Raw genomic sequence first — 16,355 nt, 5'->3', positions numbered from 1 at the left:
TATTAATGTTACCGAGATGACTGTAAAAAGAGAAAGAAATTTTTATGAAAACTAACTTTGAAAAGCCCTTTTAATTAATACAATTTATGGTGTGTTTTTACAAAATGAAATAACCAGGTAGGCCTAGATTGTTTCTCAATAGTTTTTGAAAAGTACATAAGTCATAAAAGATGCCTTCCTTAATCTAAATGTGAGTGCTCTCTATCTTAAGCATTCCCTGGCTTCAAAAATTAAACAACGATTTTTTTTGTATTCCCTCTTTCGAAGAATTTTTGCCGATACGTATCTAATGACATGCCATGATAGGATACAATGGATATATTGGATGATTTGGTTTTATGATTACGATTCAATATATCAGCTCACGTCATATCTGTTTCATGTTTTTTCCAACTTTTCAATATTTTTATTAACACAAAAATTCATTGAAATCAAATTTAATTTTTTTAAGTTTATATTGTTTTCAAACTACTAAATTGGCTGAATAATTTTTCCCATTTCAATATGTACTTTTCTAAGTTATCGTCTCTATTCGATCTTTAATGACTTAGCTTAATTGCCTCAAGTCGACACAGCACTATTGTATAGATGGATGAAATAAATAATAATGAATATTCTTTTTTTAGGCATTCTCTTGACTAGTGTATCCATAATTGGGGTAATTGGAAATTTATTGTCTATAGTTTTACTTTTACGACAAAAAATGAAGAAGAACTTTACAAATGGACTGATTATACTTGTCATCTATGATCTGTTATACTTAACAATGGCTATAGTTATTTTTGGAATGCCAACTATTTCTTCTAAGTATCGAAAGAAAGTTTTTGGATATGTACTTCCAATTGGGTAAGTTGTATTATGTTTTTATTGTTAACTAATAAAGCACTTAAGTAATTGTTGTAGTCAAGGATTAACAAACATAAACAAATTATTTATTGAAGCATTTTCAAACATAAATTTATGTATCTATAGAGAACTATTTTGTTAGTATTTGTTGTAACTATGATTTTTGGTATTTAAAAAAATATAACTTAAATATGAATATGTACAAGCAAATAGAACCAACTCAGACCAGATAAACGGTTTTTTTAGACAAACTTCTTTATCTTATAAACTATTTCGTATAAGAGCAACATCATCCAGTGGATATCAACTCTTAATCATATCACATGAATTACAAAAATTTACTCGAGAAGCTTATTAACTTCACGAATACTTGTTCAAACATATTTTTCAATGCATATTCCTGTCATAAATGTCTCTCCAGTACTGCCCATAATAATCAAAGAATATTTATACATGCAGATACAAAATATATTCATCTTTATGTGAGATGGAAAGATAAGCTGTCATTTAAAATTTTATTTGTTCAAAACTAAGAAAAGTTATTTTGTTTCAAAAATAGCATTGAACTATTTATGAAAGAAAAATATCTTCAAGGTATAAGTTGGAATGTTGTACAAATGTTACTTATATAATCAGGATTAGCATATATTAAATATTTTTTGCAATTAATTAAATTATTTTTCAGTTATTCAACGATTGTTTGATCTTTTCATTTCATATTCATCTATTTTTTTTTAACAAATAATGTCCCATAATAATATAGGAATGATTATTCAAACATGTCATAAACTGCTCAGTAATTAGTAGTTTTTATCAAAAAATACATCCTTTATTAATATATATATATATGTATCGACTATGGGAAAATATCGATTTTGAATTATGAATATTAGTTTTGAGAGGGAAAAGGTAATATTGTTATTAAAAATGAAGTAATGGATTGTAGATATATTTTTATACACTTTTCCTCAAAATTATTCAGGCCTTTGCTAATTTTGGTCATTTTTTATTTATGTGAAGAAACTAATATATTTTTTTTCTATTTTTTTTATGAATTATAATTGACCAACAAATGAAAAAATGACAACAATTCTCAATTGAAGAATCATTTAATTCCATTGGTACTTTATTGAAGGATAACCTAAAAATGCTATGTTCGAAATTATTAATACCCTATCCTTATAGTTTCTAGTAATAAAAACATAGCCTTTATTTATTATGACTTGTTCTAGTAATTCCTGATATGTGTCCATATTCCTTTATGTCTCTTGTGGAATATTGGTCAACTCCTCTCAAGAGGAGTTGAACTTGAGTTCAAGTCTTCCCATAAGTTCTCAATTTGATTTGCATCAGGACTATTACTCGCCATTCTAGGATGTTCACATTATTCTAGTTGAACCATTTCTTCACTACCTTGACTCTATGTTAAGGATAATTATCTGTTTTGTAACCCCACTTATGGTCTAAATGGAGTTCCTTTTGAGATTTCTTCTTGTTTTCATTCAAATTCCAGAAGTGATCCTCATTTTTCATGATTCCTTGATGAGTTTGTCTTTGGCAGTGGAATAGAAAAAGCGTTTTGCTTTAATAACCTGCTTTATGATAGGGAAAGTGCTATTTGTCTTGTATACATATCATTTCTTTATCCAGATAAACTTAATACCCATATGGCCAAATAACTATATCGTTTCCTCGTTACACTACAGTATGGTTGACCAAAAGCTGGAATCTTGATTCTGATAATCTCTAGCAAAGTCTTGTAGAGAGTATACATTTTTTTCCCGAGCCGTTTCGTCTTCTGAGGCATACGTCCATGAAGATATCTTCTTTGCCAAACTCTCTTAATAGTGTACAGTGCCATCTTCGTCCCTCCCTTGTCAAGGGTTTGTACGAGGGTCCTAGTTGTGGTCCGGGTGTTGCTGATCATCTCTCGGAAAAGTTTTCTTTCAAGTTTTTAGGAGACACCCTTCGCTTCTTGCAACGCCTGTTGATGTTTTTAACCGTGTTGGACCTCTTGTGCTGGTTTATTATCCACTGGACAGTTTTTACAAGGACATCAAGAGTTTCCTTAACTTTGAGTAGATTATTTTAATGGTGTGCCACCATCTTTCCTTTCTCAAAATGTAAGAAAATGGATGCACGCTATACGTAAATCATGAAATTAGATTGAATTTTGTATCTTCTTCCGTGACGCAAATCGTCACTGAGGTCCTTCTTCGTGATTATGACGACAAGAAATTGAGTACGACCTGAAGACTTATTTTTTATTTATACTATTTCGGAACAACTAAATTTTTTTATTGTTGTTTACCACTTGATGAACAAAAAAAGGCAGTAATTTTATTGTGAGATCATGAAAAACTTTAGGACAAAAATTAACATGTTATGGATATTTTAGTTAATATATTTTTAGAAGTATTAATAATTGGTGTATCCTTCAATAAAATCCCGATGGAATTAAAAGATTCTTGAATTAAGTTAAATGTCATTTAATGCAATAACATTATTGCTTATTTCTAGTTTTTGATGATCTTTTCAACAATTCATTAAACATAAATGGTATAACTAATTTCCATTGTCATTGCAATATTTTAATTAAAAGACCTTTAACAAGACGTATATTTTTTCCTGAACTCAACTGTAAATATATATTGCATACTTATGAATATCTTGATCTTGAAAATATGACTCACCAATATAATCTCAAACCAATTACAAAATTCAACTTTAACCATTATTGCTTCAGTTCTATTGTACATAAATTTTATTAACTATTATTATGACCAAGTACGTTATTTTGCAGGTTTGGTCTTGCACACATCAGCCGTGTTGGTTCAGTAGTCGTGACCATATTTATCACAGTAGAACGATATTATTCTATTTGCCATCCACTTCGATCTTTCAGAAAATATACAATCTCTGGTTGGCTCATTCTTGCAGCTATATACAACATTCCAAAGTTTTTTGAGTGGTCATTTGTTTATATTGAATGTGATTATATGGAAACGAACGTCTCCATTGTTTCAAGGTCTCTTCGAAGAAACCCAATTTACATTATAATTTACTTATTTTGGTCCAAATTTTTGTTAGTGGAATTCCTTCCCTACATTGTACTCATCGTTTTAAACTACAAAATATGGAAAAGAGTCAAAACACTTTCAAGGCTTCGAAATGAATCTGGCATTAGACCTGGTAAGTAAGTATGGTATATTCATACTATGTAGTAATAAAATATTGAGCCAACCACAATTGATTGGTTGAGAGATTTTTACTAATTTCATAAAATCATATTACAATGTCGTCATCATCATAAGTGTAATATTACACAGAGTTTTTATATTATTATCAAAATCAAAATTGATTCTTGCCTGCTCTAGAATAAGAGTTACAAGTAAATGTATTCAATAAGGTCCATTGTCTATTGGATACATAGCTATTAACAATAATAAGAGATAATTAAATATGTCCTTTATGAACTAATCCTTTAGCCTCTTAAAAACATCCTGCTAGTGCGCAAAGTGTCTTGTTCAATAGCATTCCAAAGAGCCTATCCCGTTGTTAAATACGAATACTTAGTGACTCTTTTTAAATTATTGGCCCTCCTTTCCACCATATTTTACATTGTGCAGGGCAATTGTTTTAGTCTCTAAAAGAAGGATTGCAGATCATAAATCATTATATTATATATTTTTATTTTTTTTCGGGAAAATGATTTTTAGCAAAATGTGTGCGCACCATACATAACACCCTGGAACATAATTGATGGTAGAATGGTTGTATTTAAGTAGTGATGGGACGATTAATCAGAATTGGGAAACGTAGAATAAGGAGTTCTTGTATCGAAATTAGTTAAATAATTTTTAATATGTGATTCCGATTATAATTTATTATTTTATTAGGTTATGAATAAAATACACTATCCAAAATTAATAGTTTTTTGCTTTTTACAAGGAAATTTAATATATGATTTTTTTTTCCAAAAAATTTAATATTTGAAATTTAATTAATCACCAAAACATTGAACTTTATATGAATAACAATGTATCTTTTAAATCTTTTAGAACACAATTTAATCTTCCAACTTTTTTTCCCAAATAATTTGATATCAGTAATTCAATTTCTTTTCATTTTTGAGAACTGAGAATTTTGAAATTTTTTTCCAAAAATTTTTATTTTTTGTTTAAAGTTATTAATTTTGGATTTTTTTTTCAAAAAAAAATATTTCTTTAAGAATATTTTTGAATTTGTGAAAAGAAATAAAATATTAAATTGTATATATAAAAAAAATCACTTTTCGAATGTTTTTTTTTTTAAAAATTCAATATTTGTAATTCAATTTTTCAGAAAAAAAATCCAAAAAGTATCAATTTTTGGATTTTTATTATAAAAATTCCAAAAACCAAGCTCATCCCCCTGAAATATAATTCTGTAGACGCCGCGCCGCTGATAGAAAAATTGTTTTTTAACTATTATTTAAAATATTAAAGAGTTAGAATCGGCATTTGAAAATTTTTATTAGAATTACATCGTAATCGACATCGATAATTTTTTTTTTTTTTGAATCGTCCTATCACTATTTTGAAGAGTGATGAATCCTATTGGATTAGATTGTGCATACTTATGCATATATTTAGCTACATATTTTCATTGTTCACTCATCTACTAAAAAAATGAAACAAAGGAAAATTAAAGACACGGATTAGTCTTTTATAATATATATATAAAAGTTTCGACATAGAGGAAAGTTCAACGGAAAAGGATTCTTTTACATAACGTGTAAGCCATATATTATACATTTATTTCTAATAACCCCTAAATATGTTTAACATGGCATTATCCAACTAGCATTTGAGCAATTTTCTTTTGTGAACTGTTGATTTTTCTAAGACTTTTCTCTGGTTGTATTTGTCTTCACTACGTTTATATATTGAAACCGAATGAAAACTTTCTGTGTTGTTTTGAACTGTTCATTTTTCTAGAACTCTTCTCTGGCTGTAGTAGTGTTCTGTAAGTATATATGTTGAACTCGCATCCATACTTTTTGTGTAGTTGTGAACAACTCCCTATAATTAAACAAAAAAAAAATTTCAATTAAGTAGAATTAATCAAATAACTAATAATTTTGCTCGTATATTCTTTATATTTTTGAAGAAAAGGTTACAAGATACAATTAATATTGACGATTGTTAAATTCTTATAAAAGTTAAATGTTTGAATATGTTGAAAAAACAAAGAGTCAAGTTGTATTCCAAATGATAAAGAAACAAATTTTTGGATTCATCTCTTTATTCATTACAAATAGTGAAATCAAATAATTCTTTGGTTTCTTTGAGCTGAATTTTATTTATAAAAGAAATTCTTCAATCTGTCAAAATACTTATTCAGCATTGTGTGGGTGATGTTGTACTTAAAATGTTGGAGAAAGCAAGTGCCTATTTAATGATTAAATGATTGTAGTAAAAATAAATCCAAGCTACTTCATAAACTTGTACTTGCTTAATAATTTTAGAATTATAATTATAGAAATGTAAATATTTCATTCCTTGAATTATTTTTTCTGCAATACTTATCAATTCAAAGGACTAAGTTTCAAATCACAAGTGTTAAAAGTGTCCAAGTCGAGTCTCTAATTCTTCATCACTAGGTATGAAATTGGAGTCACAAGCCATAAAATTAACTATCCAATTTTCGTAATTTCTCCCAATATGAATAAAATAAAAGATTTGAATATTCCCATGTAAATAATATTTAATGAAAGTTCAAAAAGTCAAGTATCATACACTTGATGGTAAAAGGAAATAATATACAAACTGACTAATAGTAAAAATAAGTACAAAGTAAGTGTTCAAGTTATTGATACGAAGCTGTATCTGGACTTGTACAGATGAAGAATTTATTAAACTTTAAAAAATGTAATTTTTTTATGTACTTACAAAGCATTTTCGTATCTTTATTCATTTTATACATGTAGATATATACAAAACACAAAATTAATATAATATGAAGGAATTGCGTTATGCTAACATGAATGAGCATTTTAGCTTAAAATCCTAAAATCAATCAAACATTTCAATAACACGTGCACAAAATTATATAAAACAATCACATAGTAAATATTTCCAAACATAGCAATTGGTCTCCCTATATGACTGCGTTCATACCTTCGATTAATTATATTTTTAGCTAGTTTTGTATCTAAGTTAATCTAATAGTTTGTATTTGACAAGGTCTATAGCATACAGGGTGTCCACGATAAATTGGAACTATCTTAAAATTCAACCTGCTTGATAAAAATGGAATTTGGAGTGTATTTGTTAATATGAAAAAGTTAGACATGATATTAAACAATAAATTTATTCAACATGTCCTCCCTCAGCAGCCACCATCTTCTCCATCCTGTTTGCATGCCCTGATGACTTCCGCGGAATCGACAGCATTCCACTCCCTCGTAATGGAGCCCTTCAGGGCTGTGATGCTCTTGTGGCTGACCATGCAAACCTCCTCTCCAACTTCCCCTACCATTAGTAATCACACGGATTGAGGTCGGGTGAGTTGGAGGGCCAGGTGATACAATCCCAGAAAGTGATGTCTTGGGAGTTGAAGAAGTTAGTGGTCCTCATGGAGATGTGTGCCGGCGCTGAGTCTTGTTGGAATATGAAATCCCTCCCAGTTCTGTAGTTCTAGGAATACCAAGCCGTACTTGGTATTTCCAAAAAATAAACATATATTTCTGAAAATTAAAAAACTATTTCTTTTATGTTTCCTCAATGAATTGATTCTATGCATTTCAACTTATTGAAACTTTACAAAACATTTTCTCCTTTTAAAAAAATATGTTTCTCTGGATAAAAGTAATTAAGAACACACCATCTTAATCAAACGAAAAAAAAAATTGACATTTTGTAGACTATTATTATAGTTAGTAATACAAGATAGGCGTCTTAAATAAGTGCACTCTTTCTATACATAAGAATTCATAAGTTGTTACACGAGGTTGAGAAGTATATTGAAGTAATATTGTCAAAAGGATACTCTAAGGCTGTAGTTTTTAAATTGAAGGTAAAAGTATTGATACTACCTTAGGGGGAGGGAGTTGAAGTTTTGTACAAATCGCTATCTACATATGTAACAAAAAAGAAAGAAAACAATAAGGAAAGATATTTTTTTAAGAGTTAAAAAATATCAACTATATTATAGGTTTTTTTTGGTGGGGGAGGGGGGATAAATGGGCTTATTGGAAAATTTTGTAACATATCAACTTACAAAAGTTAAGAACCACTGTTCTAAGGTATAAGGCAAATAGAATATCAATTGAGCATTATACTTTAAAATTCCTCCACTATATTAAGTCATAAAATATTGTAAAAATAAGTAAAAATTTAACAACATTAGTATCACGACAAAATATACAGAATAAGGAATCAAATATTAAAATTCTCTTCGAGGTCGTCTAGTCTCAGTTCTAAATGTCTGACAAGTTTTTAATAGAATCCTTTTGAAAGAACTGACAAAAAGCTACAATTTGTCGTTTGTTTTGTTTTTGTGGAATCAAAAGTGTCCGAGAAAACAAGTATAACGACAGAGAGTGTGCGATCTCCTCCGCACACAAGTCGATCTCCAACAGGAAGATTTTCACAGTGGACGCTGTTCTGAACAGGATAAAAATATTACTTCTTGACTTAATCTAGAGTTCACGTCGAGGGAGCCTTCAGGACCAAACATACAGCTCAGGTCATGGTCCTAGGCGTCGTGGCGTACCACAGCAGCAAGATGACTCTCTAGTTCTTTAATGCCATTAAGAAAGTCAACTCTATCAGGTCCTCAGGTACCATTTCTTGTCATGTTTGAAGAGCACGTTCACCAGGGGAAAAACTATGTATTTACCCAAGACGGCGCCGCGGTACACACGTCCAAGAAGGTACAGCATTTCTGCAGGAAGAACATGGCTGTGGTCTGCCCGGCAAACTTCTTGCCTTTGTCCTCACACGACGTGAACTCCCTGGACTTCGCTGTTTGGTGAATCTTGGAGGGCAAGAGGAACAATACTTCTCCACTGAATGTCAATACCCTGAAGGCTGTGATCACGAACCAGTGGAACAACTTGTCCTGGGACTTCATCAAGGCCAGCCATGCTTCTTTTTGTCCCAGTCTTGAAGACATCATTCAGAATGTAAGTGAACATAGTGGACAAAAGTATGGAGAATTGTCGAATTACCAACTTTTAATTCAAAAGTTTTGCCATAAAAACGGGGCAAAGTAAATATCTTTAAAAGTGAAAACGGCTTTTAAAATGTTCTAATTCTTGAATACTCTCCCTGTATGTAACATAGAGCATTGAAAGACATTAAAGTTGAGCTTTGCATTTTTGTACATTAGTGATTTGGGAATTTGTTGACGGGATGTTTTGAATCTAAGAATCTTTGTCCTCTTTTAAATAAGAAAAATCCAATCTGAATTGTAATGGGAGAGGTGTATTTTGAACCTTGCCATGTCTTTAAAAAAATTCTTGTACAAAAAACCGTGTTAACATTAAAATCACAGCCTGTTACCTGATGTTTAGTTAGTGCATTCCATACTAAAGACACAGGGTCACATATTTATTTTGTTAATTAAGAGCTATTTCAAAAACAAAAATTCAAATAAATCGATAGTCTCTCCAAATATCAAATACAAATTATGGTTTATTTTTCAGTAAACCATAAGTGTTTCCTCCAGCGAAATAGAAAGATGTTTGATTTATTTCAATTGAAAAAAAAATATTCCAAGAAAACTATAATTTAATATAGTATGCAATCTAAATAATCATATATCTATACTATATGGTTGGATATCTCGTTTAAGTTTAATGGAGTTAACTCTTCACCCCAGATAAATGTGCATCTTGCAAAAGAGGACATAATAGATTTGACACTGTTGTCGGAAAGGACATTTAACAGGACAAAGAGTACCTTCCATCATTTTGAACTTTTGTAAAATTATGTTAGAATTGAGTTTTGTAGTAGAAACTTACTTACAGCCTCAAAAAGTCGACGTATTATACGATTAATCAATGTGCATAAATAAAAGAAAGTAAGGAAAACAAACATACCAAACAGGCTTAATCCATCATTTTATTTGAAAAAATTATTTTCCTTCAACAAACACAATATTGTACTGCCATAGAATACATTAGTAAAAAAAATAATTAATGGATTAAATGATAATTTGAAACACGACGTGGCCCTTTTAAAATTTTCAAATGAAAGCCCCTCAAAGTAATTGTATAGTCATTGCAGGAAATTATTTATCACAAATAAGTAAGTTTGCTTTACACAGTGATTTTCTACAGTGTAGGGTAGCAAAACGGGCACAGTTAATTTTTGTTTATTTTCTCCATCCTATGAAAATGTTTAGCGATCATTTTTTGACACTTCCTTTCCACTGTCCTTTTTACATAAACAAACTATACTAATCAGTTAGTCATTTCATCATCTTGAGGGAGCAACAATCAAAAAGGCAGCACATCTCATATCTCCTATATGCTGAAGTTGATGTGATGTAGAGTTTTCAGATTGTTAAGTTTTCTAGAAGCCTTGTTTCTATGTTGGCCTAGATAAAAAAAATGGAAAAGACCACTCAAGGATGTCAGGAATGGAAGGGCATCATTTAAATAGGGATACTAAATTCTAGTTAAGTTTGGAGAACAATATAAAGGAGGATCTCACTAAGTCGATGAATAGCCTCACTCACAACTTCTCTGTGGCTATTAGGACCATCAGGAAGGCTATTATGCACAACATGAGATTAGTTTATCTCACAAGGACCCCACACAACCTTCTAACAGAAGTGATAAAAGCCAGAAGGTTCGAGAGGTGCAAAAAAACCTCAGATGGATCAAGGCAAATGGGTCGATTGTGAAAATTTTTTCGGACAAGAAGATTTTCACAGTTGATCAATTCAGCAGCCGCTGAAATAACTGTTGGCCGGCGGAAAAAAAAGAAGAGGTCCAAGGGGTTTACCACACCAAATATCTGGCACAAAAAATGGTCCTTGGCGTTGTCGCCTCTAATGAAAAGAAGATACCTTCGTTCTTTTTCAAAACTGAACAGAAAATCTGCCACTAGTCTTACTATAAGGTGCTTAGCTACACTATCTTGCCATGGTTGAAGACCGAGTGCCCGGAGAGTAGCTGCATGTGGACTCAGGACGGCACCCTCTCTAACATGTTCACATGGCAAAAGTTCTGCCCAGATAACATGGCTTGATTTTGGTTCAATGAGATATGGTTCCCTTCCTCACCAGATGAAACCCCACTGGAATTTTATATATGGATCACTTTGGAGACCAAATATGAACTCATTAAAGTCCTCCATAGTAGCTGCATGGAACAACATTGTGTGAGGAGTTTGTCATCAACTCCTACATGGCCTTCAAGCGACGTATATAGGCTGTGATTGATAATGAAGGTGGCCATATTGAGTAAAAAAAATGCCGCAAAAAACTGTTTTTATGTCTTGTATATTTTGCAGCTAGGGGGGTGGGGGTTGCTGAAAGACATTCCTAGGTATATATGTATGTACTTTTAAAATACAGTTTTAGAAATCTACCTGTAGATTTATGTTTGGCATAACATATAATTAAATAGTTATTAATATTTTAATAGTCTGACTATAACTACTATGAATTTGATATATAAATTTTTCTAATAAATAGCAAAAGTTGATTTTGTAGATAATGAATTGAATGTAGGTACACTTTTTAAAACAAACTTTTATTTATAGTTTTTATTAAATACTTTTTTAAAGAATAAAAATGGTTGCTTAAAAAAGTATATATTATCTAAACTTTTAATACATTCAATGCATCAATTTAACTTGCAGACATGACATATGTAGATTTGTGAAAAAAAATAGAATTTTATTTATAAGAAATTGAGAAAAGGATGTAGAAGGGAGGTTAAAATTACATTAAGATAAGAAAACAAAGAATTACTCTAATAGTGGATATTTTCATACACAATATTTTTCATGGAAAGGTCTATCAGAGAAAGCTAAAGAGGCTGTAGTGCAACCCCAAATGAAATAATTTTTGCTTAATACTAGAAAATTTAATTTGTAAAATTTTTTACAAAAATTTAATTTTTTGCGAATAGTTTACGATTTTTGAAATTTTTGTCAAACAAGAAATTTCATTTTGTTTTTACCATAAAAGTTTATTTTTTTGGTAAGTGCTGTGAATTTTTGAATTTTTCTCCAAAAAATTTAATTTCATAAATTTTTTCCCGAAAAATTTAACATTTCAAAATTTGTCCTACAAATTTAATTTCATAAATTTTTTCCCCAAAAAATTTAATATTTCAAAATTTGTCCTAAAAATTTAATTTTTCTTTTTTTTTTTACACAAAATGTAATCTTTTGTGAATAGCTATCGTTTTTATAAATTTAACTAGAAAAAATTTATTTTTTAGATTTTTTTTTTTCAAAAAAAATCCCCCCCAAAAAAAAAAAATATATATAAAAAATATAATAATAATTTTGCGGACGCCCCTGTCAACAGTAGATCATATTTAAGTGATAATTTATATGAAAGCTAGAAAGCAACAATATACTATGTATGAAGTGTCAAATCCTTTTATCCAAATAGATAAAAAAGTATTATTTTGTAAAAATATTTCTTGCCCCATAAATAAATTAAAAAAGAAAAAACAGTTATTGAAAGCTTTGAAACTTGTTATGACCTGTATACATGTAATGTATACAGGTTATAAAAATAAATGGCACCTTATTAAATCTCCTATCACAAAATATGTATACATATATATATATAATTTTTTCTATTCAGGTCCAATCCAAGAGGACGAACTCTATGTTGTCAAACTTCTTTCGACCGTTGTGAGTGTATTTATATTTTGTCAAAGCTTCAAAATAATTCCAGACATTTATGAAGTCCTAACTTGCTCCTACAACGATATGACAAAGTCCACTTGCAAGGGACATTGGATGGTTGAATATATCATTGACCTCAGTCATTTGTTCCTAAGTGTCAATTCAAGCTCAAACATTTTCATTTATTATGTCCAAGGAAGTAAATTTCAAAAGTCCATAATTCAGGTAATTTATGAATAAATATAAATTTGTAATCAAACTAATCGTATCTTCATATTTAGTTATTTTCGCAAAAACGGTCTTTGGCCTATACGACACGAAACTACGAAATGGTTATTCGTCCACTCGAAACAACCAAAGAGGATTTCCTTCGATGGCCACATATTATGTACGATATGCCAGTTATTTATGTCAAGGAACAAAATATCTAAATTTTTAAATAATTGTGTTATTGTCCAGAATATTGTAATACTCAGAATTGTTAACCAAAAAATATTTTATTACTTTACAATATTTTTAGAATCTGAACTTAGAATATGTAGAAAACTATCAAATTTATATTTTATCAAAATCTAAGAAAATGTCACTGAATATATTTTAACGTCATTGGGGGAGAAAAGAAATAAGGATTATTCTTAGATTTATAAATTAACTACCTGTCCACAGAATGCAAATATACTCATGTGTGTTGGCTTTTTTAAACTGTTCCCAATTTTAAATTACAATTATTGTTACAAGAATTGATGGTTAACTAGACATCATAACAAAGATTTATTGTTTCAACCTAAACAAAATTTGTTTTTTATTCTTTTTCTACAAATGCCCAATTATGAGTCCGTAAAGCCTTCGGTTCTAATAACGTTTAAAAAGTCAACTTGTTGATTAAGGATATTCAAATATAATTTTTAAAGATCCTAAACGATAACATATCTCCAAGTTAGATTTCAGAACTCGTGGATTTCAAATGAGGAATGAAAAGAAAAATTGAATCATTATTTTAGTTAATCAAATTAAACAAGAGTTAATAATAATTTTTTACTGAAGGTATGTATATATATGTCTGAATCCTTATAGCTATCCACTAATTGGTGACCTATAATATAATTATTTTACGTTTCATCATTATTCTGGAAGTATACTATCATGGTGGTACAAATAGATATATGTAAATTGTCGAAATCATTGTAAGTGGTTATTAGAAACAAAAAAAAATGAAGGTATATGCTGCTGGTATGTAAAATAATAGTGATCTTGAAGTTGAAAAGTCATGTATATTAACTAGCAAGGAGCTTTATATATTGTTATCAGTAGATATATTGCCCATCAAAATTACCAAAATATATTTTCTTTTTGTTTATACTTGGAAGATTTAAATAAATGAGACTGAACATTGAAGTACATTAATACATATGTACTTGTTTTATTATAAATATATCTAACATGAAAAACTAAATTTTTGCAATTGACTACAAAACTATACCATCAAAATCAATCATTCATTTTTTAAGTAAGACTATATACGACAATTGTTCCTAACCATTTCACCTCTAACCCCCGATTTTCATAATTAAAAAAAACATTTCCAAACAAATTAACTATTTTATGTATCGAATCCCCCCCCCAGTTCAGAATTCTTTACCTACAAGTACCTTGAATATTTATGAACATATGGTATTTCATAACTTTTTTTGGGAATCAAATTATTTATTTTTATTGAAATGTTGCATATCATAAATTGATTTGAAAAAATGTTGTACACAATTTACATAACATGAAAAAATTTATTGGTTTAAAGGATTTTTATTGATAGATGTATGTAAATATAATTTATTTGTCAATTATTTTAAATTTAAATAAATATATATATATGAATGTCAAAACCATCTTCATAAGGCAATCAATTATATTTGTGACTACAATACTAAATGACTTTTGTTATAAAATTTTCATTGTATGCTTATAAAGGGCCTTTGGATATAGGAAACCTCTTCAATAATTTGAATAAACCCTTTTCTTATATATATTCCCCTTAATAAAATAGGGAAAAAATTATTGTATGTTTGACTCTGGAAGGGCAGTCAGTCTGTATGTCATTGGTAATATTTTCAAAATTGTGTTACGACTATTTATTGAATGAACATATTTTTAGTATGTTGATAACTTTTTTTACAAAAACAAGGATTTCATTTTCTATTTTATTGATGAACACCAGCCCAAAAAAGACAAATAATATATATCATTTATATACGGTCATTTTTTTGTTATACAAATCAGGTATAAATTATTTTAAAGTTTTTTAGATATCAATGAAATGAATATGATTCGACAATAATACAATCCTAGACTAAACTTTATTGTATAAGTATATATCTCTCTCTTTATATTGACGTCATAAGGAGCATTTGTTTGAAAACTGTAATACATCAAAAGTAAAAATTTACTTATTTAAATTAGTTTTTTCTTTTGATTTGTTATTTATTAACGCTATATTTAGGTTTTCAATTATTATTTATTGTTATATTTCTATAATTGAAGTACCAAATACGTCAGTGCGAACTGAAAAGCGTTGCTAACTAACCTTGTTATAACAAAATTGATATTAATACAACAACTGATGAACTAGTTTAAACGAAGTTAAGTTGACACACTTCGATTTTCTATTAGTTGTTCGTTACTTCTTTTGTTAAACTATCGCCTATTTGTGCTACATTAGTGACACCTCTTTGAGGATTGTAAGTACACCAAATCCTTAGCCTGGACCCTTTTTAAGTTTTTAGAATCATAGGAGTAATTTTATTAATTTTCATTAATTTTTCTCTTAAATTAAAGCATTTCAAACCTTTTCAGCTTCTGAAAATATAATTATTTGTGGTGAATTTAAGAGCTAAATGTTGTTAATTAATGGAGTATGTATTGATATATTTGTATTTAAAGCCAAAGAGTAGACCTCGGCTAACATTTTATACAAAATCTGTGTCAACTTAGAAATTTATCTACTAGTTCAAAAATTAGTGATAAAAAATTTGGGCATGGAACTATCTTTTTATAATGAGTTGTGTTTAGCAGAGACCTATAAGAAGAGGTACGTCACAATATTTCAGCGACCCCTTGTGACAGATATCATATGGCCCAAAAAGAACTTGAATACAATAAATAAATACTAAAAAATAATTTTATTGAGCTTAATTATAAAAAAAAAAGGAATAATTACTTTAATAATAATTTTTTATTTTATTTTACACATCCAAATTCTTCAGCATACAAAAGTAGAAGAAGCTATTCTATTTTCTTTGATGATCGTAGTTTGCATTGGTAAATGCATGTGCATTCTTATACTAACATACAAAGACATAGTAAAAACTAAAATTTTATGACATTTGGCGACATTTATAGACGACTGAATTAATGGAACTGCTACTTCAATCATTGAGTATACATTTTTTTTGAATTGATTGACATAGGATTTGAATAAGCCTCAATTTTTTTTTTTCACATAAGTACTTTATTCGTTAAGAGAAGTTACATATGTATATAAAAACATAAATAAATAAACATTTTAATTTACAATTAAAACCCTAACCTAAAGTCATTACAACAGTTAATTAGCACGGTGAGTCAAATGAGAATTAAAACACTCTGTAGTAG

The 16,355-nt window shown here is 29.1% G+C and overlaps 1 protein-coding gene across 1 annotated transcript in view; it reads left to right on the top strand.

Moving 5' to 3' along the window:
- The window catches only part of LOC121118369 (FMRFamide receptor), a 45,451-nt gene extending 30,857 nt beyond the window's left edge, over positions 1–14,594 (top strand). The window contains exons 2-5 of the mRNA XM_040712940.2: positions 627–846; positions 3,650–4,038; positions 12,667–12,935; positions 12,992–14,594. Coding sequence (XP_040568874.1) covers positions 627–846; positions 3,650–4,038; positions 12,667–12,935; positions 12,992–13,141 — 1,028 coding nt within the window. The 3' untranslated portion in view covers positions 13,142–14,594. The remainder of the gene's footprint in view (positions 1–626; positions 847–3,649; positions 4,039–12,666; positions 12,936–12,991) is intronic.
- The last annotated feature ends 1,761 nt before the right edge of the window (positions 14,595–16,355 follow it).

The sequence above is a fragment of the Lepeophtheirus salmonis genome, chromosome 5, assembly GCF_016086655.4.
Source record: "Lepeophtheirus salmonis chromosome 5, UVic_Lsal_1.4, whole genome shotgun sequence".
Taxonomy (NCBI): domain Eukaryota; kingdom Metazoa; phylum Arthropoda; class Copepoda; order Siphonostomatoida; family Caligidae; genus Lepeophtheirus; species Lepeophtheirus salmonis.
This window is presented reverse-complemented; position numbering and strand designations above follow the sequence as displayed.